The 27,729-nt window shown below is 40.3% G+C and overlaps 1 protein-coding gene across 1 annotated transcript in view; it reads right to left on the reverse strand.

The window, feature by feature from the left end:
• LOC139388136 (mitogen-activated protein kinase kinase kinase 1-like) overlaps window positions 1–27,729 on the reverse strand; it is a 157,385-nt gene that overhangs the window by 91,876 nt on the left and 37,780 nt on the right. Inside the window, exon 2 of the mRNA XM_071134719.1 lies at window positions 9,153–9,303. Coding sequence (XP_070990820.1) covers window positions 9,153–9,303 — 151 coding nt within the window. The remainder of the gene's footprint in view (window positions 1–9,152; window positions 9,304–27,729) is intronic.

Below are 27,729 nucleotides of genomic sequence, written 5' to 3' on the forward strand. Positions count from 1 at the left end.
CTATCTGCATTGTGTCCCGCCTCCCACCACCCGCCAACACCTCTCTTACGCTACTGCTACTCTCTGTTCATCATATATGCATAGTCACTTTAACCATATCTACATGTACATACTACCTCAATCAGCCTGACTAACCAGTGTCTGTATGTAGCCTCGCTACTTTTATAGCCTCTCTACTGTATATAGCCTGTCTTTTTACTGTCGTTTTATTTCTTTACCTACCTATTGTTCACATAATACCTTTTTTGCACTATTGGTTAGAGCCTGTAAATAGGGCTATCTTGTGTATACCAACCCTACCTTGTCACAACACAATTGATTGGCTCAAACGCATTAACCCAGACCAAGGCTCCACAGTCTTTCTCTCTCTCCTCGATAGACATTCGATAGAGGCAGTTGGGAACTTGCTAGTGAGTGTTGCAACTGAGGACAGAAGATTTTTACACGCTATGTGCTTTAGCACTCTGCGGTCCCATTCTGTGAGCTTTTGTGGCCTACCACTTCGCAGCTGAGCGGTTGTTGCTCCGAGACGTTTCCACTTCACTATAACAGCACTTACAGTTGAACAGGGCAGCTTTAGCAGGGCAGAAATTTGATAAACTGACTTGTTGAAAAGGTGGCATCCTATGACGGTACCACGTTAAAAGTCCCTGAGCTCTTCAGAAAGGCCATTTTACTGCCAATGCTTGTCAAAGGAGATTGATGGCTGTGTGCTCGATTTTATCCACCAGTCTGCGACGGGTGTGGCTGAAATGCATTGTTTAGAAAATGCCACCAGAGGGGGTCAGAGTTTAACAGGCTAGCCTACAAACAAAGTGCAGATACATTCTTCAGATTCATTATTTTACACAATATCTTATCACAGCATTGGCAAACAATGGTTGACCAAACTCTGTTGTTTTGTGACAAGGTAGGGGTGGTATACATGATTCCATATGTGTTATTTCATAAGACTCCTGAACATCTAATCAAATGGCTACCCAGTTTTTGCATTGCCCCTCACACTGCTGCTACTCTCTGTTATTATCTATGCATAGCCACTTTAATAACTCTACCTACATGTACATAATTACCTCAATTACCTCAACACCGGTGCCCCTGCACATTAACACATTGACTCTGTACTGGTACCCCCTTTAATACAGACCCACTATTGTTATTTACTGCTTCTCTTTAATTCTTTGCAATTCTTATCTCTTACTTTTTGTTGTTGTATTTTCTTAAAACTGCATTGTTGGTTAAGGGCTTGTAAGTAAACATTTCACTTGAAGGTTGTATTCGGCGCATGTGACAAATACAATTTGACTTGATTCAACTTCTTTGGGATAGGGGGCAGCATTTTCCCTTTTGGATGAATAGCGTGCCCAGAGTGAACTGCCTCCTACTATGTCCCAGATGCTAATATATGCATATTATTATTAGTATTGGATAGAAAACACTGAAGTTTCTAAAACGGTTTGAATGAAGTCTGTGAGTTTAACAGAACTCATATGGCAGGCAAAAACCTGAGAAAAAATCCAAACAGGAAGTGGGGGAAATCTGAGGTTTGTAGTTTTTGAACTCAGCCCCTATCGAATTCACAGTGGGATATGGGTTATGTTGCACTTCCTAAGGCTTCCAGCGGCATTGTACAACACCGATTATGTCAGATGGGTACTGCGTCTGCTATACAGATATAGGGTTACATAAGGAGGCTAACTAGATGTCAACCGTCTTAAGAACGTTGTTTCAGGCTTCTACTGTGAAGGGGGGCCAGATGGGAGCTGTTTGACTAAGGGGTCTGCCAGCAGCCTCGTTCTCAGTCACACGCATTTCACATGAGAGGTATCTCTCGTTCCATTGCTTTTCTACAGACAATGGAATTCTCCAGTTGGAACATTATTGAACATTTATGATAAAAACATCATAAAGATTGATTCTATACTTAGTTTGACAAGTTTCTTCGACCTGTAATATAACTTTTTGAACTTTTCGTCCGTCTGGACCTGAACGAGCTTTTGGATTTGTTCACCAAACGCCCTAACAGATTATGCTTTTTCCGTAAAGTTAAAAAAAAAAAATCGGACACAGCGGTTGCATTAAGGAGAAGTGTATCTAAAGTTCCATTCATAACACTTGAATTTTCATCAACATTTATAATTAGTATTTCTGTGAATTCATGTGGCTCTCTGCAATATAACTGCATGTTTTGGAACTACTGAACATAACACGCCATTGTAAAATAAGATCTTTGGATATAAATATGAACTTTACCGAACAAAACATACATGTATTGTGTAACATGAAATCCTATGATTGTCATCTGATGAAGATCATCAAAGGTTAGTGATTAATTCTATCTATATATGTGCTTTTTTGACTCCCCTCTTTGGCTGGAAAAATGGCTGGGTTTTTCTGTGAGTTGGTGGTGACCTAACATAATCGTTTGTGGAGCTTTCGCTGTAAAGCATTTTTTAAATCAGACACTGTGGCTGGAATAACGAGAATGTTCTCTTTAAAATGGTGCCTAATACTTTTATGTTTGAGAAATTTGATTAGGAACCCCAGTCCTAGACAGGTTAACAATTGTTGAGAGAATGCCAAGCGTGTGAAAAGCTGTCGTCAAGGCAAATTAAAAATATATTTGTTTAACATGTTTTTGGTTACTACATGATTCCATATGTGTTATTTCATAGTTTTGATGTCTTCACTAGTATTCTACAATGTAGAAAATAGTACAAATAAAGAAAACTTCTTGAATGAGTAGGTGTCCAAACTTTTGACTGGAACTGTTTATATAAATAAAGGGAGATAAGCTTAGGCCTAGCCCCAGAGAGATAGAGAAATACATTTACCAGCGGCATTGTACAACACCGATTATGTCAGATGGGTACTGCGTCTGCTATACAGATATAGGGTTACATAAGGAGGCTAACTCGTGAAAGTTTAATCAAAATATGTTGTATAAAGATAAGCAATAATAAGTATATTATTAGATTATAGGAGTAACTAGGAGTAACTCTGGTAGGCCTAAAACATTCTTCCTCACCTCAAGGTCAAATGTTGGAGTCAGTTGGAGCGTCGATGCTCACTGCAATCATAGCTTGCAGTAGCTAAAGCTTAATAATAGCCACACCAAACCTTCACAAAAGATTCTTAACTTTATTGGGGTAATTTTCAAATTAAGTCAAGCCATTGTTTATATGTAAAAAAAGAACTGATTTCAATGAATACATAGGCTTACAATAATAACAATGATATACAATAATAATAAAACAAATGATTATAAATACGAAAATAAAAAAATGTATGTTCCAAAATTGCATCCTACCTGAATTGCAAGTTGCACACTACATTTCTTCCCATCTTAGTCCACTACAATAAAAGAGGATATTCCTCTTGTATGCTTTTTCACTGTAGGCATAAGCCTGCTCTTTTTCATCTAACATTTGTTTAACAAAAAGGCCTCCATCTTCGTAATCAACAGTAACCTAGACCAAGGCTCCACTCTCTTTCGCTCTCTCCTCGATAGACATTGGACAGACAGCCTCTCCTGGCCATTGCTGGCTCCAATTTTATTGAATTGGTTTCAGAAAACAGCCTAGACCAAGGTTCCACTCTCTTCCTCTCTCTCCTCAGCAGATGCCCGCAATGAGTGTGAGAATGATGGTGAAGCGCAAATTCGGGCTGAAGGCTATGATAGACAGCCTCTCCTGGCTACAATTTCATTTAATCGTCTTTTTTGCAATTATGCCTACCGGCTAATGGAAAACCTGGTGTGTGTGTGTGTGTGTGTGTGTTTGTAGGCAACCTGTCCCTCGGAAGCATAGTCTAGTAGCCTACTGACATTACAAAGTTAGGAGAGGTGAAGTTAGGAGGCTGCAGAATGCACAGAATAAAGCAGCAAGGATTGTTTTAAGGTGGAGATATGATTCTTCTGTTTCAGTCATGCGCAGTGTTCTTGGTTGGTCATCAATCGACAGGATAATTGAAAAAAACATGCTTATCTTATTTTATAATATACATCATTTAAAACGGCCAAGTTCTATTCACAATGGTATTCAGTTGGTAAGAGACAGACATTCCGTAAATACTAGGAATAGATTGTCCACCATCTCTGCGTTATCCAGACAGAAAAAAGAAATGGGCAAAATAACATTTAGATTTAGAGCAATAAAGAAATGGAATAAATTAACTGAGCAAACTAGAAACCTTTCAATATATAAGTTTAAACATTATTTAAAAACCATTTAAATATAGTATATATAAATGTTGTGGGACTATAGTAGATGAAGAATAAATATTTTTATTTTTTATTTTAGATTGAGTATTTCTTGGGTCATTATGCATTATGGTATTATGTATGTTTGTAACAGTGTGTTATATGTGAAAGTGTGTTTGTATTATAAATTGTATTTTAATGTTAAGGACTCTTGGAAGATTAGTCCAAATGGGGACTAAAAGAGATCCTAATAAAATAAAATAAAATCAAGGACACTATAGTTTCACATTGGATTTATTAACTACAAAAAGGTATGACGCGTTATGATTTTAATCTGGTGCCGTTCTGCACAAAAAAACAAACAAAAGGAAAGATATAACCCCTGATTCGTGCAATAGCTGCCTTGTATTGTGATGCAAACATGTCATGGTAATGTCAAATTTGAATTCTAATGATGTGGCTCATACAATGGAATGTATTTTAAGTTGAATCAACAAATCACATATTTTAGGGTGTCCAATCAAAAACGCATCTGGTTAAAATAAAATGTTAATTGTGTCGATAATAATCTAAGAAAACCAATGGTCCAAAACCTCACGTCTCTATCATAATCCGTTCAAAACTGGTTGAAGTTTTTACCCTTGTAGGATGGGTGACTAAGTGACTAAATAAATGGATGACAGAGAAAAAATGTGGTTATAAATCAGGAAAATAGCATTGCGTCAGTTAGTTTGGATGCTATGTCACACCCTGACCATAGTTTGCTTTGTATGTTTCTATGTTTTGGTTGGTCAGGGTGTGAGCTGGGTGGGCATTCTATGTTACATGTCTAGTTTGTCTATTTCTATGTTTCGGCCTAGTATGGTTCTCAATCAGAGGCAGGTGTCATTAGTTGTCTCTGATTGAGAATCATACTTAGGTAGCCTGGGTTGCACTGTTTGTTTGTGGGTGATTGTTTATGTTAGTGGCTTGTGTCAGCACAGGTCTAATTTGTAGCTTCACGGTCGTCATTTGTTTTACTGTTTTGTATGCAGTGTCAGTACTTTCTTTATTAAAGATTTACCATGGACACTTACCACGCCGCATTTTGGTCCGACTCTCCTTCACACCTAGAAAACCGTGACATGCTATGTGAGAATTAAGGCTACTTGACAAGCTTACCATTGTACTCGTCGTCTTTCTTCTCAAATCTGGAGGACATAAAACAATATAGATTTTGAGACCTGACGTAGTATTTTCATATTTTATACTGAACAAAAATATTAACGCAACATGTCAACCCATGCTTCATGAGTTGAAATGAAAGATCCCTGAAAACTCTCAAATTGTGTGCATGAATTCGATTACATCCCTGTTAGTGAGCATTTCTCCTTTGCCAAGAAAATCCATCCACCTGACAGATGTGGCATATCAAGAAGCTGATTAAACAACAGGATCCTTACACAGGCACACCCTGTGCTGGGGACAATAAAAGGCCACTCCAAAATGTTTTGTCACACAACACAATGCCACAGACGTCTCAAGTTTTGAGGGCACATACAATTGGCATGCTGACTGCAGGAATGTCCACCAGAGCTATTGCCAGATAATTGAACGTTAATTTCTCTACCATAAGCCACCTCCAACGTTGTTTTAGAGAATTTGGCAGTACGTCAAACTGGCCTCACAACCGCAGACCATGTGTATCCACGCCAGCCCAGGTCCTCCACATTTCTTCATCTGCGGGATTGTCTGAGACCAGCCACCTGGACAGCTGATGAAACTGTAGGATTGCACAATCAAATAATTACTGCACAAACTGTCAGAAACCGTCTCAAGGAATCTCATCTCAAGGAAGCTCACTTGTCTTGACTGCAGTTCGGTGTCGTAACGACTTCAGTGGGCAAATGGTTACCTTCGATGGCCACTGGCACGCTGAAGAAGTGTGCTTTTCATGGATGAATCCTGGTTTCAATTGTAACGGGCAGACGGCAGGCAGCGTGTACGTCATCATGTGGGCGAGAGGTTTGCTAATGTCAAAGTTGTGAACAGAGTGCCTTATGGTGGCTGGCGGTGGGGTTATGGTATGGGCAGGCATGAGCTACGGACAACGACCACAATGACATTTTATCAATGTCAATTTGAATGCACAGAGATACCAGTTCCTGAGGCCCATTGTCATGCCTTTCATCCTCAGCCATCACCTCATGTTTCAGCATGATAATGCACAGCCCCATGTCACAAGGATCTCTACACAATTCCTGGAAGCTAAAAATGGCCCAGTTCTTCCATGGCCTCCATACTTACCAGATGTGTCACCTATTGAGCATGTTTGAGATGCTCTGGATTGACGTGTACGACAGCATGTTCCAGTTCCTGTCAATATACAGCAACTTCGCACAGCAACATTCCACAGGCCACAATCAATAGCCTGTGAAAAAGACATGTTGTGTTGCATGAAGCAAATGGTGGTCACACCAGATACTGACTGGTTTTCTGATCCACGCTCCTACCTTTTCTTTAAGGTATCTGTGACCAACAGATGCATATCTGTATTCCCAGTCATGTGAAATCCATAAAGTAGGGCCCAATGAATTTATTTCAATTGACTGATTTCCTTATACAAACTGTAAAATCAGTAAAATCTTTCAAATTGCTGCATGTTGTGTTTCTATTTTTGTTCAGTGTAGTATACACTGTTCATATGAATTAAAGTTCCACGCATGTCTGTGAAATCTGTTATCGGCTGTATTAGGTTAGAAAATCCAACTTCTTGGATATAATGTTAATGATCTATTAGAGAAAGATCCCATTGAACAATTCAAAACATAAAGAATCATATTTGTCTTGGTAAAATGTATTTTATAACATAAGTGAAATGTCACTAGCAAAATGTGTTTTCACCCACTCTGGGCAGAGAGGATGGACACCCTACATTGATGGCTAGACGTACTTTCACTTCCTGCATTGCTCCTTTGGGTACACTCACAATGGCTGCCAGTCCACCCTTTATGGCATCATTGATTTGAACACAGTCAGGAGTGAAAGAGGAGAAAAATGTGCGTCCCCAAAAAAACGTATTGCTTTTCGAACGGTACGGAGACACGCAGTCATTTGGCTGGCCAATTACCGTCATCCAAAATTCCATAACCGTCAAGTTTTAAGTTCTCATTGTCACGTGCACAAATGCCTTTATTGTACCAAACCCAACACTGCAGTAATCAATATCAATGTAGCATTAAAAATAACATAAGGTAGAACAAAGAAATAAGAAGAACATAAGAAAGTAAGAACCTAGATACAAGGTCAGTTCCAATACCATATTTACAATGTGCAATCTACAAACAATACGCCATAATTGCAAAGCGAAAACAGGTTTAAAAACAAAACAAACAAGAAACATAAATACCTTACTTACATAAGTATTCAGACCCTTTGCTATGAGACTCGGAATTGAGCTCAGCTGTTTCCATTGATCATCCTTCACATGTTTCTACAATTTGATTGGAGTCCACCTGTTCGTAAATTCAATTGATTGGACATAATTTGGAAAGGCACCTGTCTATTTTTTATTTCTTTATTTTACCTTTATTTAACTAGGCAAGTGAGTTAAGAAAAAAATCTGTTCAGGAGCCTGTTGGTGTCAGACTTGATGCACAGTACCGCTTGCTGTGTGAAAGCAGAGAGAACAGTCTATGGCTTGGGAATAGAAGCGGTTCAGGAGACTGTTGGTGTCAGACTTGATGCACGGTACCGCTTGCTGTGTGAAAGCAGAGAGAACAGTCTATGGCTTGGGAATTGAAGCTGTTCAGGAGCCTGTTGGTGTCAGACTTGATGCACAGTACCGCTTGCTGTGTGAAATCAGAGAGAACAGTCTATGGCTTGGGAATAGAAGCGGTTCAGGAGACTGTTGGTGTCAGACTTGATGCACGGTACCGCTTGCTGTGTGAAAGCAGAGAGAACAGTCTATGGCTTGGGAATTGAAGCTGTTCAGGAGCCTGTTGGTGTCAGACTTGATGCACAGTACCGCTTGCTGTGTGAAAGCAGAGAGAACAGTCTATGGCTTGGGAATAGAAGCTGTTCAGGAGCCTGTTGGTGTCAGACTTGATGCACGGTACCGCTTGCTGTGTGAAAGCAGAGAGAACAGTCTATGGCTTGGGAATTGAAGCTGTTCAGGAGCCTGTTGGTGTCAGACTTGATGCACCGTACCGCTTGCGGTGTGAAAGCGGAGAGAACAGTCTATGGCTTGGGAATTGAAGCTGTTCAGGAGCCTGTTGGTGTCAGACTTGATGCACCGTACCGCTTGCGGTGTGAAAGCAGAGAGAACAGTCTATGGCTTGAATGGATGAAGTCTTTAAATATTTTACATGCCTTCCTTTCCCACCGCCTGATAGAGGTCCTGGATGGCAGGGAGCTCGGCATGTACTGGGCTGTCCGCACCACCCAAAACCAACTGATCAGGCCTACCAACCTTGTGTCGTCAGCAAACTTGATGGGTGGGTCTAGGGTGTCTGGGATGATGGAGTAGATATGTGCCATAACCAGCATTTCAAAGCACTTCATGATTACAGATGTGAGTGCTACAGGGCAGTAGTTATTGTGGCATGAAGCCTTAGAGTTTTTGGGAACAGGAACGATGTTGGTCATCTTAAGACGTGGGGATTACAAACTGGGACAAGGAGAGGTTGTAAATTACAGTGAATATGCCTGCCAGCATTTCTGAGCATGCTCCCTGGAATACCATCCAGCACTGCGGCCTTGCGAGTGTTGAGATCACCCAGTCCTCTAGGTTGGCGGGGGCCCTCATGCACGGTACGGTGTTGTTATTGTTGAAGCGTGCATAAAATGCATTGAGTTGGTCTGAAAAAGAGGCATCGTTGGGCAGATCATGGCCCTGTGTGTGTGTATACGTGCATGTGAGTGTGTCTGCATGATCGCACATGTGTTTGTGTGTCAGGTTACAGTAGCTCACCACGGGGCCCCTCCTACTGCGTCTCTCTAGCCATTCGTGCTTCCAGTTGGGCATGCAGGTAGCTTTGAGTTTCTCCCGGATCATCCTCTCCTCAGGGCGGTCCTCAATCTTCTGCAGGCCTCGCAGGGTGTCTATACTGTCCATGTCGCGACTACACAAAAACCACAGAGAAAGCATAGTTAAACAATACACTCTACAGAGTGGGCATAATGTGCTAGTGTAGGGAGGTGGTATGGTGAACCATGCTTGCATGATGAGTAACCTTTTCTAAGACCTGAAAACTTGGATTTTGGGAAGCTAACACATGTTGTGACTAAAGAGCCCGCAGAGAGAGCAGAGGAAGAGAACTCTACAGAGTATGAGTAACCTTGTCTAAGACATGAAGATGTGCGTTAGCTCCCTGAGCTAATGCCTAGGCTTGGGCTACCAAAGGGAGAGGGAGTAGAGTAAGATAATACGTGGTCTTGCCATGCTACACGTCTAAGTTTCATTCATAGGGTTCGTATAGACAGTGGCAAGTGAAATTCAATAACTTTTTCAGGAACAAAAATGTGTTTTCAAGGACCATCAATTTGTAATCATTCCTATTATGCAATTGTTTCTAGTCACCACCAGATGGCAATATATCACCACAAAAAACTATTCATCACTATGCTTCACAACTTATTTACTACATACATGATTGGTAAGTCAGTACTGATGATGTTGACTTTCATGATATTCCTTATATGAACTAACTCAGTGAAATCTTTTAGATTGTTGCATGTTTATATTGATGTTCAGTGTAAATAATAATATGAACTTGTCTTTAATGGCTATTATAATAAATGGTGTCCAGGTCAGGATAACCAAAACATTTCTTTATTAAAGACTATCAGAAAGAATGTTGGTACTTATTTATTTTGATCAAAGCCATGAATGACTGAGTCACTCAGCTTTATGTAGGTGCCGAGGCTATATGAATGCGCAATCAACTTGATTATTTAGCAGACATCACTTCAAATCAAATCAATTTTTTATTTGTCACATACACATGGTTAGCAGATGTTAATGCGAGTGTAGCGAAAGGCTTGTGCTTCTAGTTCCGACAATGCAGTAATAACCAACGAGTGATCTAGCTAACAATTCCAAAACTACTACCTTGTACACACTAGTGTAAAGGGATAAAGAATATGTACATAAAGATATATGAATGAGTGATGGTACAGAGCGGCATAGGCAAGATGCAGTAGATGGTATCGAGTACAGTATATACAGTGCCTTGCGAAAGTATTCGGCCCCCTTGAACTTTGCGACCTTTTGCCACATTTCAGGCTTCAAACATAAAGATATAAAACTGTATTTTCTTGTGAAGAATCAACAACAAGTGGGACACAATCATGAAGTGGAACGACATTTATTGGATATTTCAAACTTTTTTAACAAATCAAAAACTGAAAAATTGGGCGTGCAAAATTATTCAGCCCCTTTACTTTCAGTGCAGCAAACTCTCTCCAGAAGTTCAGTGAGGATCTCTGAATGATCCAATGTTGACCTAAATGACTAATGATGATAAATACAATCCACCTGTGTGTAATCAAGTCTCCGTATAAATGCACCTGCACTGTGATAGTCTCAGAGGTCCGTTAAAAGCGCAGAGAGCATCATGAAGAACAAGGAACACACCAGGCAGGTCCGAGATACTGTTGTGAAGAAGTTTAAAGCCGGATTTGTATACAAAAAGATTTCCCAAGCTTTAAACATCCCAAGGAGCACTGAGCAAACGATAATATTGAAATGGAAGGAGTATCAGACCACTGCAAATCTACCAAGACCTGGCCGTCCCTCTAAACTTTCAGCTCATACAAGGAGAAGACTGATCAGAGATGCAGCCAAGAGGCCCATGATCACTCTGGATGAACTGCAGAGATCTACAGCTGAGGTGGGAGACTCTGTCCATAGGACAACAATCAGTCATATTGCACAAATCTGGCCTTTATGGAAGAGTGGCAAGAAGAAAGCCATTTCTTAAAGATATCCATAAAAAGTGTCGTTTAAAGTTTGCCACAAGCCACCTGGGAGACACACCAAACATGTGGAAGAAGGTGCTCTGGTCAGATGAAACCAAAATTGAACTTTTTGGCAACAATGCAAAACGTTATGTTTGGCGTAAAAGCAACACAGCTGAACACACCATCCCCACTGTCAAACATGGTGGTGGCAGCATCATGGTTTGGGCCTGCTTTTCTTCAGCAGGGACAGGGAAGATGGTTAAAATTGATGGGAAGATGGATGGAGCCAAATACAGGACCATTCTGGAAGAAAACCTGATGGAGTCTGCAAAAGACCTGAGACTGGGACGGAGATTTGTCTTCCAACAAGACAATGATCCAAAACATAAAGCAAAATCTACAATGGAATGGTTCAAAAATAAACATATCCAGGTTTTAGAATGGCCAAGTCAAAGTCTAGACCTGAATCCAATCGAGAATCTGTGGAAAGAACTGAAAACTGCTGTTCACAAATGCTCTCCATCCAACCTCACTGAGCTCGAGCTGTTTTGCAAGGAGGAATGGGAAAAAATGTCAGTCTCTCGATGTGCAAAACTGATAGAGACATACCCCAAGCGACTTACAGCTGTAATCACTGCAAAAGGTGGCACTACAAAGTATTAACTTAAGGGGGCTGAATAATTTTGCACGCCCAATTTTTCAGTTTTTGATTTGTTAAAAAAGTTTGAAATATCCAATAAATGTCGTTCCACTTCATGATTGTGTCCCACTTGTTGTTGATTCTTCACAAAAAAATACAGTTTTATATCTTTATGTTTGAAGCCTGAAATGTGGCAAAAGGTCGCAAAGTTCAAGGGGGCCGAATACTTTCGCAAGGCACTGTATATACTGTACTCGATACCATTTACTGAATCATGCCTATGCCGTTCTGTACCATCACTCATTCATATATCTTTATGTACATATTCTTTATCCCTTTACACTTGTGTGTATAAAGTAGTAGTTTTGGAATTGTTAGGTTAGTTTACTTGTTGGTTATAACTGCCTTGTCGGAACTAGAAGCACAAGCATTTCGCTACACTCACATTGACATCTGCTAACCATGTGTATGTGACAAATACATTTGATTTGATATCAAAACGTTGTACATAAGCAACTCAAGCGAGGCCAGTCTGCATGTTTAAAGTTTGAACGCCATTTCTAGTTGAAACGGTGTAAGAGGAGTAGTGTGCTAAAAAGTAATAATAATCAAAAGTATGTAGAAGATTTAAGCTGGGGCTTTTGATTTGCAAGCCCCACAATTAGTAGTCAACCGCTTGGTTATGGCAAGCCTAAATAACAGGAGTAAACATTTGCTTAACAAGTAAGATAATAAGTTGCATGGACTAACTCTGTGCTCAATAACAGTGTTTAACATGATTTTTGAATGACTAGCCCATCTCTGTACCCCAGTCATACAATGATCTGTAAGGTCCCTCAATTGAGCAGTGAATTTCAAGCATAGATTCAACGACAAAGACCAGGGACGTTTTCCAATGCCTCGCAATTGGTAGATGGGTAAAGAATGTTAAGAATGTTAAGCAGACATTGAATATCCCTTTGGGCATGGTGAAGTTATTATTACACTTTGGATGGTGTATCAATACACCCAGTCACTACAAAGATACAGGTGTCCTTCCTAACTCAGTTGACAGAGAGGAAGGAAACCGCTCAGGGATTTCACCATAAGGCCAATGGTGATTTTAAACCAGTTACAGAGTTAAATGGCTGAGATAGGTGAAAATGAAGACAAAGTGAAAAGGAAGCCTGTACAGAATAAAGATCTTCCAAAACATGCATCCTGTTTGCAATAAGGCACTAAATGTAATACCTCAGAAACTGTTGCAAAGAAATTCACTTTTTGTCCTGAATACAAAGCGTTATGTTTGGGGCAAATCCAACACAACACATCACTGAGTACCACTCTTCATATTTTTAAGCATGGTCGTGGCTGCATCATGTTATAGGTATGCTTGTCATCGGCAAGGACTAAGGAGTGTTTTAGGATAAAAAGAAAAGAAATAGAGCTAAGCACAATCCTAGAAGAAAACCTAGTTCAGTCTGCTTTCCAACAGATACTGGGAGACAAATGCACTTTTCAGTAGGACAATAACCTAAAACCCAAGGCCAATTATTCATTGGAGTTACTTACAAGACAACATTGAATGTTTCTGAGTGGCCTAGTTACAGTTTTGCAATAAATCTGCTTGATGGCAAGACTTGAAAATGGCTGTTTAGCAATGATAAACATCCAACTTGAAAGAGCTTGAAGAATTTTTTTAAGAATTGGAAAATATTGTACAATCCAGGTTTACAAAGCTCTTAGAGACTTAACCAGAAAGACTCACAGCGGTAATCACTTCCAAATGTGATTCTAATATGTATTGACTCAGGGGATTGGATACTTATCTAAACAAAATATAGTGTTTTATTTTTCATTAATAAATACAAATTGTTCAAATTTTTCTTCACTTTGACATTTGAGGAGTTTGTTTAGATCGTTGACAAAAAAAATACAATTAAATACATTTAAAAATATGAAAAGATCAAGAGGTGTGAATACTTTCTGAAGGCACTGTATTCAATATGCAATGTAGGAATTAGGATTTGTTATATGTAATGGTAATAAATTAAACCTTGTCGTGCACTGTTGGAATAGGTCTATAGATAAAGGTATACATATTTATTTCTGTTGTGTTTTCTAAAAATACAGTAAAACTTTTGTTTATGTCCATCCCTAAACAAACGTGATGAGGGGAATCACTTTCGCATGATGAACCACTTACCATAACCTTGTCTAAGATCTGAAGACTTGAGTTAGCTCCCCAAGCTAGTGCCTAGGCTTTAGCTCAGCAGGATTACAGTCTTGTCACACTGGAAACCCGGGTTCAAATGCAGTTGATCACACATTGCTCTGATGAAAGAGTCGATCTCCACAATGTGCTGGCGATAAACTCTATTAAAGGGAAGTTCTAAATCAGTACAGAAAAGTACTGCCGCTAAAACAAGATTCCACTTTTCACTTCACAACAGACTGTACGCTGTATGCTTTGTACACGTAAGATTGGAAAGTGTCACAACATGAAGCATTATCAAAAATCCAAATGCATCTCAAATGAACTACTTACAAGATATCAATATCTACTCTCGCAAACATACTGTTTTGGGAATCTACATGAACATATGCCAATACAAGTTCATGACACAAACTGTGAACAGACTATGGCAGGCGCACAGTACTACATAGAGCCATGATTACATGGAACTCTATTCCACAACTGATGCAAGCAGAAGAATCAAATTTTAAAATCAGGTAAAATTGCACCTTATGTAACAGCGGGGACTGTGAAGCAACACAAACATAGGCACAGACACATATGATAACATACGCACTATACACACACGTACACATGTCAAATCAAATGTTATTGGTCACATACGCATGGTTTGCAGATGTTAATGCGAGTGTAGCGAAATGCTGTGCTTCTAGTTCCATCAGTGCAGTAATATCTAACAAAGAATCTAACGATTCCCAACAACTACCAAATACACACAAATCTAAAGGGGTGAATGAGAATATGTACATATAAATATATAGATGAGATATGGCCGAGCGGCATAGGCAAGGTGCAGTAGATGGTATAAAATACAGTATATACATGTGATATGAGTAATGTAAGATATGTAAACATTATTAAAGTTCCATTATTTAAAGTGGCATTGTTTAAAGTGACTAGTGATGCATTATTAAGTGTCCAGTGATTGGGTCTCAATGTGGGCAGCAGTCTCTCTGAGTTAGTGATTGCTGTTTAGCAGTCTGATGGCCTTGAGATAGAAGCTGTTTTTCAGTCTCTCGGTCCCAGCTCTGATGTACCTGTACTGACCTCGCCTTCTGGATGTATGCGGGGTGAACAGGCAGTGGCTCGGGTGGTTGTTGTCCTTGATAATCGTTTTGGCCTTCCTGTGACATCGGGTAATGTAGGTGTCATTGAGGACACGTAGTTTGCCCCCGGTGATGCGTTGTGCCAACCGCACCACCCTCTGGAGAGCCTTGAAGTTGAGGGCAGTGCTGTTGCCGTACCAGGCTGTGAAACAGCCCAACAGGGTGCTCTCGGTTGTGCATCTGTAAAAGTTTGTCAGTGTTTTGGGTGACAAGCCAAATTTCCTCAGCCTCCTGAGGTTGAAGAGGCGCTGCTGTGCCTTCTTCAGCACACTGCCTGTGTGGGTGGACCATTTCAGTTTGTCTGTGATGGGTACGCCCAGGAACTTAACATTTTCCGATTGCGTCATCTGTGGACCTGTTGGGGCGGTATGCAAACTGAAGTGGGTCTAGGGTGGCCGGTAAGGTGGCAGTGATATGATCCTTGACTAGCCTCTCAAAGCACTTCATGATGACAGAAGTGAGTGCCAAGGGGCGGTAGTAATTTAGTTCAGTCATCTTTGCCTTCTTGGGTACAGGAACAATGGTAGCCATCTTGAAGCATATGGGGAAAACAGACTGGGATAGGGAGCGATTAAATATGTCCGTAAACAGCCGCAATGGTGGCACTGTATTATCCTCAAAGCGGATAAAGAATGAGTTTAGTTTGTCTGGAAGCGTGACGTTGGTATCCGTGACGTGGCTGTTTTTGTTTTTGTAGTCCGTGATTTCTTTTAGACCCTGCCACATACGTCTCGTGTCTGAGCTGTTGAATTGCGACTCCACCTTGTCCCTGTACCGGCATTTCACTTGTTTGATTGCCTTGCTGAGGGAACTACACTGTTTATATTCAGCCATATCACCAGACCTCTTTCCATGGTTTTCAGTTTTTCGCGAATGCCATCATCCATCCATGGTTTCTGGTTAGGGTAGGTTTTAATAGTCACAGTGGGTACGACATCTCCAATACACTTATTTATAAACACACCCACCGTGTCAGCGTTCTCTGAGGCTGACTGGAAAATATTCCAGTCCGGGTGATCAAAACAATCATGGAGTGTGGCTTCCGATTGGTCAGACCAGCGTTGAAAGGTTCTTGGCACTGGTACATCCTATTTGAGTTTCTGCCTATGAACCGGGACAAGCAAGATTGCATCGTGGTTGGATTTGCCGAAGGGAGGGCGGGGGAGGGCTTTGAGTGCATCGCGGAAGTTAGAGTAGCAGTGGTCGAGAGTATCAGCCCTACGTGTCGTGCAATCAATATGCTGAAAACATTTAGGTAACATTTACTGTATCTCAAATTTGCTTTGTTAATATCCCCAGCTACAATAAATGCAGCCTCCGGGTATATAGTTTCCAGTTTACATAGAGACCAGTAAAGCTCCTTGAGGACCGTCTTGGTGTTCACTTGAGAGGAGATGTACACAGCTGTCACTATAACTGACGAGAATTATCTTGGTAGGTAGAATGGCCGTTATTTGATTGTAAGGAATTCTAGGTCGGGTGAGCAGAAGGACTTGAGTTCCTGTGTGTTGTCATGATCACACCATGAGTTGTTAATCATAAAGCATTCCCCTGCCCTTCCTCTTCCCAGAGAGGTGTTCATCTCTGTCGGTGCGATGCACGGAGAAGCCCTGTGGCTGGACCGATTCAGACAACATATCCTGAGAGAGCCATGTTTCTGTGAAACAGAGAATGTTACAATCTCTGATGTTTCTCTGGAAGGCAACCCTTGCTCGAATTTCGTCTACCTTGTTGTCAAGAGACTGGACATTGACGAGTAGTATACTCGGGAGCGGTGAGCTATGTGTCCGTTTACGAAGCCTGACCGAAAGACCTTCTGTGTCACCGTTGTTTTTGGTCAGCTGCTGGGATTAGATCCATTGTCCTGGGTGGTAGTCCGAAGAGAGGACTGCTTCGGGAAACTCGTATTCCTGGTCGTAATGTTGGTAAATTGACTTTGCTCTTGTATCCAATAGTTCTTCCCGGCTGTATGTAATAAGACTTAAGATTTCATGTGGTAACAATTTAAGAAATAATACATAAAAAATACAATTCTGCATGGTTTCCTAAGAACGCGAAGCGAGGCAACCATCTTTGTCGGCGCCATTTTATTATTTTGCATTGTAGATATGTGGTAGTGGAGTATGGGCCCGAGGGCACACACTTAATGTGTTGTGAATTCTGTAATCAATGTAGTGTAAGGTTTTTCAAATTGTATAACTGGCTTAACTTTGCCGGACCCCAGGAAGAGTAGCTGCTCCCCAACCAAAACGACACCATGAGACCCAAAACGTTGCTGGCACCAGTGAGATAATGGACGGAGTGAGAAAATCACAGCGCTGATTACACAAATTATTGCAGTTGATATGCAGTCATTGTCAACAGTAGAGGGTGTCTGTTTCAATGCCCTAATGGCAAATCTAGAACCAGACTAAAAGATGCCATGTCGGAAAAATGTCACGGCCCGGATGGAGAAATTGTACAATGATTGCTCTGCAAATGCAAAGCGTGAGCTCTCAAAACACCATACGTGGTGTTAACAACAGATTGATGGACGTCTATGAACACGCTGTCAAACATCACTGCAACGAGCCGTCACATTGATGAGAAGTGGGACATGAAGTCCCATGTACTGAGAACATGGTGGAGAGGCACACAGCAGAGAAGCTAAAATGGCATTAACTACCATCGTTGCGGAGTGGGTGGGAGACAGCAGTAAGGTGAGCGCCGTCTGGTACAAGAACCTTCTGTTTGAGCCATCTTGCCCAAACAGAAAGAGAGCATTCGGAGGCCTATATGGGCCTTATAAACTCTGGGGGCTCCACGTGTATTATGTTAACTAATGTATACTTCCCAATACAACCCCAGAGCAAACAAATCCTCCTCCTACCTCTGGCCAGTCTGTGTTTAAGGCTGTCGGGTTGGAGTGCTTCAGAACAAATATTCCGCCTCACAGAGGAGGATGTTATGTTAAGGAGCCACAGCAGTCTGAGCCCGTTAGATTTACAGTACATCATACAAATGGGAACTGACAGTATTGTTCGCTGCACTCCCGATGCTGCTTTGTGAATGAGCGTCCCGTCCCCCTTGGACCCCTTTCAGGTCCAAACACTTTGCCTTAAAAAAACTAGTTGCCCCACAAACCTCTCTGGTCAGGCCTCGGGGTGCTGTGGTCTGGTCAGTTCACTGCTCCACAACAACAAACTTGGAGTCTTTTTCCATTGGCTGGACTTGGAGGTGTGGACTGGTCACTCATTAGGTCAAAAGTGCATGAAGCTTGCTCAAATCAAAAGATAAAGTTCACAAACTGTTTCCATGAACCAGTTTCACTTCTTCAAATGTAAATTCTCAATTTCATATGAACCATAGAAAAAGTTTAAAACGTTAAAAAAGGACAAAGTCCCTAGAGCTACTAACTCCTTGAACAAACAAAAGGCCATTGGTGACCATTCAAGACCTCCCACTTGGGAAAATTACAAACTCATGAAAAAAAAAATACCACATCTAGCTGAAACATCAAAAGTCTCTCACAAAACTGTTATCATTGGTTGTTGGACCGATGATTAAAATCGGAGGGTAAAAATCTTATGTCAATTATATCAGCCTTTCCTCTGAGGGAAAATCGCTCCATTGGATACCGTTGTTGGCCAGATCTCACTGCAATGGCACCATATTCCCTGCATAGTGCACTACTTTTGAACGGGGCAGGTCAAAAGTAGTGCACGATCAAGGTAATAGGGTGCCATTTGGGACGCATCCCTTCACTTAATGAGTGGAGTGAACGACCCAGCGAGGTGGATCCCTCATCCTGAAAGGAACTCACCCAGTGGGCTAAGCTTCGGCTCCACATGTCCGTGGGGAGTCACACGCAGACCAGGGCGAGGTGCGGCCACTAGTCATCTTTAATTTACATTCTGATCAATGGCTCTACCCCCTTTGGCCTTTTCTGTTAGTCGATTGAATAGGGGGTTCGACTTGACGTGGCAAAAAATGTCTGTTGGTTCGACAATAACAAGTGGTTGGTTGGTTGGTTGGGGGGACAGGAAATCTTCCTGTTCTGAGAATTGAAGAGTCATTTGAAGTAGAAGATATTGCAACAAGGAAGTGGACTGGGGTTTAAGGAGCGGAAGGTGGCCTTGCGGTTAGAGGTTAGAGCATTGGGCCAGTAACCGAAAGGTTGCTGGATTGAATTCCTGGGCTGACAAGGTAAAAATCTGTCATTCTGCCCCTGAACAAGGCAGATAACCCACTGTTCCCCGGTAGACCGTCATTGTAAATAAGAATTTGTTCTTAACTGACTTGCCTAGTTAAATAAAGGTTAAATAAAAAAAATAAAAAAATAAATAAATAAATATGGGGCAAATGTTTATGTGAGGTTGATGGTTTGTAATTGCTAGTGAAATTGCTTCAAGGATCAGAGTCAGATGTACTCGTGGATACCACATTTATGTTTCGCGAGCCAATGCTATCTAGTGTTAGCACAATGACGAAGAAGACTTCCAGTCATTGTCCTAATGCTAGTTAGCAGTTGCGCAAAAGCTAGAATGCAACTTCCATCAAAACTGCAAATAGTGAAATAACAATGGTATCCACAAGTTCATCTGACTCTGGGAAAGTAGATAAAGGGCTAAATCCAGAACTATCCTTTTAATGTGTAGGCTTAACCGTTTGCGTGTAGGGGGCAGTATTTTTGTTTTTGGCAAAAAAAAATACCCATTTGAAACTGCCTATTTCTCAGCCCCAGAAACTAGAATATGCATATAATTGTCAGATTATGATAGAAAACACTCTAAAGTTTCCAAAACTGTAAAAATATTGTCTGTGAGTATAACATAACTGATATTGCAGGCGAAAGCCTGAGGAAAATCTAATCAGGAAGTGCCTCTTATTTTGAAACCTCTCTGTTCCTATGCAAGCCTATCCTCCATTTAAAGGGATATCAACCAGATTCCTTTTTCTATGGCTTCCCTAAGGTGTCAACAGTCTTTAGACATAGTTTCAGGCTTTTATTTTGAAAAATGAGCGTGAAGGATCACATTGCGTAAGTTGATAGGTTGGGGCTCTCAGAGTGAGTTTTTGCGCAACCGAGTAAAGCGGCCATTGTTCCTCCCGCTGTTATTGAAAAACCTACACACTCGGTTGATATATTATCGAATATATATTTTAAAAACAACATGAGGATTTATTATAAAAAACGTTTGACATGTTTCTGTGGACATTATGGATATAATTTGCTTTGTCGTGACTGCTCTTTCCTGTGGATTTCTGAACATAACGCAACAAACAAACATCGGTATTTTGGGTAAAAAAAAAAATCTTTATGGAACAAAAGGAACATTTGTTGTGTAACTGGGAGTCTCGTGAGTGAAAACATCCGAAGATCTTCAAAGGTAAACGATTAATTTTATTGCTTTTCTGATTTTCGTGACCAAGCTTCCTGATGCTAAGTGTACATGATGTTATGCTATGCTATCGATAAACTTACACAAACGCTTGGATTGCTTTCGCTGTAAAGTATAATTTCAAAATCTGAGACGACAGGTGGATTGCACTTGTGATTTCATGAATATTAATATTTTTTAGTAATATTATTTGACTGTTGCGCTCTGCTATTCAGCGGTTGCTGGCGAAAATGATCCCGCTAACGGGATGGGTAGCGCCAAGAAGCTAAGGCCCGCACAGACTGTATGATTTTAACTATGTTATGCCATGTTGGACATCTTGGCTCATTCAGTGTGACGTGTGACAGGGTCTAAGTCTGCCGCTTAAGCTTTTCACGCTTGAGTTCCAAATATCTCTAACGGTCGCCACAGTGTGAGTATTTGTATGTGCGTGATGTTGTCAGAATGCATTCACTGTTCCAAAACGTGATTGTTATGTAACCGGACAGTTAGCCTATAGATAATTAGCAGGGCAGCGCAGGCTGTTTCAACTTGTCAAATGATTTTCAAACAAGTTTTATTTTCCAACATCAGTTTTAATTTGTTCCGCATCCTCATTAACCCACATAAGAAGTAACCCATTTCACCTTTGCGGTCAATTTATTTTTGAGGCTTTACTGAGCCGGTCATCAAGCACTTCCCCAGTGCGCATCTCTAGTCAGACAAACGTCTTTCACACATTTTCTGGCTGGCGACCGCATTGCCTTTTATGCTGTTTTGCCTTAATTATCGTTTATTACAAATAATAACTTTGGATGTGCGTTCCTATCAAAGTAAGTGCCATAGTTTCTGTATATTTTGTTGTCGTTTCTACTAATGTATTTACTGTTCTAACCACGTTTTCAAGTACTGGTGACAAATCATGCATTCCAATTAAAAACATTTTTTACTGGTTAGGGGCTCGTAAGTAAGCATTTCACTGTAAAGTCTACACCTGGTGCATTCTGCGCATGTGACTAACACGATTTGGTGTAATTTGAATACTTGCATAGATTGCAATGGACACGTACAGTACCAGTCAAAAGTTTGGACACACCAACTCATTCAAGGGTTTACCGTTATTTTATTATTTTCTACATTGTAGAATAATAGTGAAGACATAAAAACTATGAAATAACACATATGGAATCATATCTATATCCACGGTAAAACGAGTCCTATATCGACATAACCTGAAAGGCCGCTCAGCATGGAAGAAGCCACTGCTCCAAAACCGCTATAAAATGCAAGACTACGGTGTGCAACTGCACATGGGGACAAAGATAGTACTTTTTGGAGAAATGTCTCTGGTCTGAGGAAACAAAAATAGAACTGTTTGGCCATAATGGCCATTGTTATGTTTGGAGGAAAAAGGGGGAGGCTTGCAAGCCGAAGAACACCATCCCAACTGTGAAGCACAGGGGTTGCAGCATCATGTTGTGGGGGTGCTTTGCTGCAGGAGGGACTGGTGCTGCAGTGATGCCTCTTGCACTGAGATGCAGTGTACACAGATGTACACAGAGAGCTAACATTAACATTAATATGCATGTGAATCTCTCCTGGCTCAAAGTGGAGGTGAGATTGACTTCCTCACTGCTTGTATTTATGAGAGGTATGTTGAATGATCCGAGCTGTCTATTTGAACTACTGCCGCACAGCTCGGAAACCCATTCATACCCCATAAGACATGCTACAAGAGGTCTCTTCACAGTCCCCAAGTCCAGAACAGACTATGGAAGGCACACAGTACTAAATAGTCATGCAACTCTTTTCCACATCAAGTAACTCATGCAAGCAGTATAATTAGCTAAAAAAACAGACAAAAAAACACCTTATGGAACATTGGGGACTGTGAAGCAACACAAACATAGGCACAGACACATGCATACACACACACACACACACACACGGATTTTGTAATGTATACAGTTGAAGTCAGAAGTTTACATACACTTAGGTTTGGAGTCATTAAAACTAATTTTTCAACCACTCCACACATTTCTTGTTAACAAACTATAGTTTTGGAAAGTCGGTTAGGACATCTACTTTGTGCATGACACAAGTACTTTTCCCAACAATTGTTTACAGACAGATTATTTCACCTATAATTCACTGTATCACAATTCGAGTGGGTCAGAAGTTTACATATACTAAGTAGACTGTGCCTTTAAACAAATTGGAAAATGTCATGGCTTTAGAAGCTTCTGATGGGCTAATTGACATCACTTGAGTCAATTGGAGGTGAACTCAGTGCCTCTTTGCTTGACATCATGGGAAAATCAAAAGAAATCAGCCAAGACCTCAGAAAAAAATTGTAGACCTCCACAAGTCTGGTTCATCCTTGGGAGCAATTTCCAAATGCCTGAAGGTACCACGTTCATCTGTACAAACAATAGTATGCAAGTATAAACACCATGGGACCGTGCAGCCGTCATACCGCTCAGGAAGGAGACGTGTTCTGTCTCCTAGAGATGAACGTATTTTGGTGCTAAAAGTGCAAATCAATCCCAGAACAACAGCAAAAGTCCTTGTGAAGATGCTGGAGGAAACAGGTACAAAAGTATCTATATCCACGGTAAAACGAGTCCTATATCGACATAACCTGAAAGGCTGCTCAGCAAGGAAGAAGCTACTGCTCCAAAACCGCTATAAAAAAATGCCAGACTACGGCTTCTTAAAATTAAGCACATTAATCCGCTTTACAAGGGGTTTAGAGCCTAACTGGCATACATAAGCAGCGTGTGAGTTTCAAGTTTGGGGAAGATGAATTTCACCATAAATATGTACCCTTATAATAAAAGAACTGCATGCATAATTGCATTTGCGGTCACTTTTGATAACGGTGTTTTTCTGCTAATGGAACACTCATGCTTATAGCCTACTGACATTGCTGTGCTTATAATGTGAAGAAATAGCCAAATGAGCCAAATGGTTTAACAACATTTTAAGCTAAACTGTCTGATCTGTTGCGTCAGCCATAATGCATAAAAAACTTTTTGGGGATGCTAGTGGTTGTAATAATTTGGGATTTATTGCATTCCACAACTGTCCCAGACAATGTTTTGAATATTAATTTATTGCACAGAATAGAATAGTTCGACTTTTGTACTATCGGGGATAGTATATTGACATAGGCTAGTGCTTTTGCTGTTCGTTAGGCCTACTCATCTTGTTGGCTGACGGAAAGTAAATGTGGACAGTTCTTCTAATATCTTCCATATGCACCTCGGAATTGGATGAGGACAAGCGCAGTTGTGTCGATCTTCACTTGTAGCCTGTTAGAAAGACCCGATCAAGCCATGTGAGTGAGAGGCGCTTCGGATTGCGTAGCACTCAGGGAGAAGGGCCCAACGCAGCAATCCGGGCCGCAAAAGGCATTTAGTGTGCAATATGACCACACATCAATATTATTGAAAATATCAATTACTTTGCTAAGTCTTGCTAAGTGGATGGTCTCTATAGAAGGTGTAAACGGTACAGCCAAATGGTTACTTGCATAGTAGCAATATCAGAAATAGATAGTGTCAATATAAATAAGGCAGCCAGCTACCTTCATCTGGCTAGTGAGGCTCGACCGGACCATGTAATGTGTTGTGAAGCTAGCCACAATAAGGATTAGGCACAATAGTGGAATTTGCGGTTTTCCTTCAAAATAAAGATACCTCTTTGAACGTGATGCAAAAGGTTACAATTGGTGGAATCATGCCATATTTAGACTAGATAATGTTAAACAAAGCTGGAATGGGAAGCAATGAAATGGGGTATCATTCTACTCGGTGACACCCACAGAACACAACTTTGAAGAGTTTACGCAAATATTAGCTCTTATCGCGGGACTGTGACTGTGAAATCACCTCACCACATATTGCACTGTACAGCTTTACCTAAGGATTGGGGATTAATGAAATGGGGTATCAGTCTACTCAATACCCAAGGAAGGCTACCCGAAACATTTGATCCAAGTTAAACAATTTAAAGTATAATACATCCAGTGTGATTTCAATTAAGTACTAATTGAGTGTATGTAAACTTCTGACCCACTGGGAATGTGATGAAATAAATAAAAGCTGAAATAAATCACTCTACTATTATTCTGACATTTCACATTCTTAAAATAAAGTGGTGATCCTAACTGACCTAAAACAGTGAATTTTAACTAGGATTAAATGTCAGGATGTAAGGGTTTTCCTGTGGTGAAGGAGAGGCGGACCAAAATGCGGCGTGGTGGTTATTCATGTTCTTTAATGAAGGAACTATACATGAAATAACTAACAAAACAATAAATGTGCAAAAACAGTCCTATCTGGTGCAAACACAGAGACAGGAACAATCACCCACAAACACACAGTGAAACCCAGGCTCCCTAAGTATGATTCTCAATCAGAGACAACTAATGACACCTGCCTCTGATTGAGAACCATACTAGGCCGAAACATAGAAATACCCAAAACATAGAAAAACAAACATAGACTGCCCACCCAACTCACGCCCTGACCATACTAACTAAATACAAAACAAAGGAAATAAAGGTCAGAACGTGACACAGGAATTGTGAAAAACTGAGTTTAAATGTATTTGGCCAAGGTGTATGTAAACTTCCGACTTCAACTGTAGCTTATAATGACATAAGAAACCAAATGAGGGTTTCCATCAAATTAAAAATCATTGCATTGTAAATGTGATGTAATGAAGAAATGTCATTATGTCACAAGCAAAAATATAATCTGCTTTCATTGACCTTCCCAGATCTTTCCAAATCAATGAATGTTTCCAAATCAATGATTATTATCGTTATTATGTGCCAGGTGTTAAGACTACAAACCATTATAATTGGGATGTTTGAGGGATGTACTGGTCATTTCAATAGTATTGGGTCTATGTTACTCACTGAATTGAAGTTGTGGGCAGAACGACGCTCAAGTATTGTGAACTATTTTAACTCCCATTGAAATGTATCTTTTCCCTTAGGAATTGGCTGATGTATTTTGTGGATTTGGTGCACTACATGTTAATATTTTAACAATAAACGTTTAAGTGTGAAGCAGAGAGGGAAAATCCTATGGAGGTTGGTATTAAAAATACATAGTAATATTGTTTGGGTAGACTCAAATGAAAACAATACCTTGTAATAATGTGAATGGAAATATGTTATTAGTGGTTTTGGGATAGACTTTAATAATGGCATGTCTGCGGGTGAAAGTGAGTCGTGCTCGCTGGGCTATATCAGGTTGTAAGGGACGCAGTGGGACATTTGAAGCAGAGGTCTGAATAGTTGAATCGGAAATGTTCTTTGACAGTTTCTGATTATTGTTGCTAGGTTTTGTAGTTTAGTAGGTAACACTTGTGAATTTGAGCAGGAAGGTAATGTCATTTAAAACAATTATGTGGAACAGTGGTTTCCATTACGTGGAACAGTGGCAAGTATCCAAAGTAAATGTTTAGTACTGAATATTGAGCTGATGAATATTGAGCTGACTACGCAAACTTTTTGAAGGTCCTATATTTGTTAAAACAAGTTTTAAATTTTGACTAAATCAAAGAAACAGGTTAACATGATAGGATTACCAGAAAGGGGCTCTTGGATCGTTATCTTTAGGTGTCTATTCCTCGTAATGGGACACTTTATTATCTGATGTGTTTTGAGAAGGATTCTTTCTTCCAGGACTGATGGAAGTTACACACTACAGTATGTTAAGGGAGCTCCCACATTAAATAAGGCCTGATGATGGAGGGTAAACATTTTATTTTCTGAGTTTTATTTGAATGTGTATTCTTTTGATAAGGAATGTGCTGAAGAAACTGTAACCTGGGATACGAAATGTATGACATGTTTGACTGTTTTTAAATAATTAATCTAATACAGAAAGAAACACTTATTTGAAGGGCTTGAATTACCTCTGACCTCTGACCTCTGTCCTGACTTTCTAGTTTGGTTTGATCGCACTCACTGGAAAGCCGAGAGATGGATGGTTGATCATTTAAAGTAATTTGTTATACTGATTTGAAGGTCATTTATAATACTGATAAATACAGATAAGTTCATAATTAATAGTTAAGTGTGATTTGGACCACGAGATAGAACTGTCTCTAGTCTATTTTTCTATTCCTTAAATCAGTTATGGGTAAAAATGTTACTTTATGGAGTTATTATGGGTAGTAATTCTAATTTGTTTTTCTTATTTTAAATTGTTGTTTTATTTTTTAACCAGTAGAGTTGTTGTTTTTACACAATCACTATGTGAGTCATGTGTCAAAATGAGGGAACTACCAGTCCTTTGAGGTTTTTGGATTTAAGTTTACACACCTCGAGTGATATATAGAAGTGTATCGATGTCACGTGTGCTCCCTCTCCAGCCTCTAGGTCACCAGGTTGCTTGTTATGGCACACACCTGGCACCTGCGCGTCATCAGACTCACCTGGATTCTATCACTTCCCTGATTACCTTCCCTACATATGTCACTCCCTTTGGTTCCTTTGCCGGGGCATTATAGTTTCTGTTCTTGTGTCACGTCTGTCAGTTGTCCGTATTTCTTATTATGTTGTGTTTATTTCTTAACACTCATTCCCTGAACTTGCTTCTCGACTCTCAGCGCACATCGTTACAACTGAGTGATAAATGCAGGAGTGTATTGTTGCGTTGTTTGTTTTGTTTCGATAAACAAATCTCATCAGTTTATAACCATGGTACCTCAGGGTTGCCAGCTCAGACCCTCCTTTCCAGAGACAATTCTTTAAATCATGTATGGGAACTTGCTGTTGTGAATGCAGTTCGACAGTTGAGCCTTCGTGCTATCAACCTTGTGCTATCTTACAGACAACGAATGACCTTTTACACACTCTCTGCTGACTGACATGTATACAAAAAGGGGTTGTATGTATTTTCTCTATAAAAGCATTGAGCCAGCACTGTTCGTTGAGCTTTTCAACTATGCACTGTTGAGTGGATAGTTGATTCTCCATTTTTGCTAATCTTATATTAAAGTGTTTGAAAGAATCTGCAGTCTCTCTTCCCTTTGATTAGATATTCCATGACAATGCTAAATGTGGTTAATTATTATTATTATGTTAATTATGTTAATTATCGGTCAGTTACCTTGAGACCAACACTTATCACCGGCTGACAAAATTATGACCGCCACAGCCCTACGTCTGTCAGTCCAAATATGTTATAACAAAACGAGGTGAAGGGATGGTTCACTCGACT

This window comes from Oncorhynchus clarkii, chromosome 29 (assembly GCF_045791955.1).
Source record: "Oncorhynchus clarkii lewisi isolate Uvic-CL-2024 chromosome 29, UVic_Ocla_1.0, whole genome shotgun sequence".
In the NCBI taxonomy this organism is placed as follows: Eukaryota; Metazoa; Chordata; class Actinopteri; order Salmoniformes; family Salmonidae; genus Oncorhynchus; species Oncorhynchus clarkii.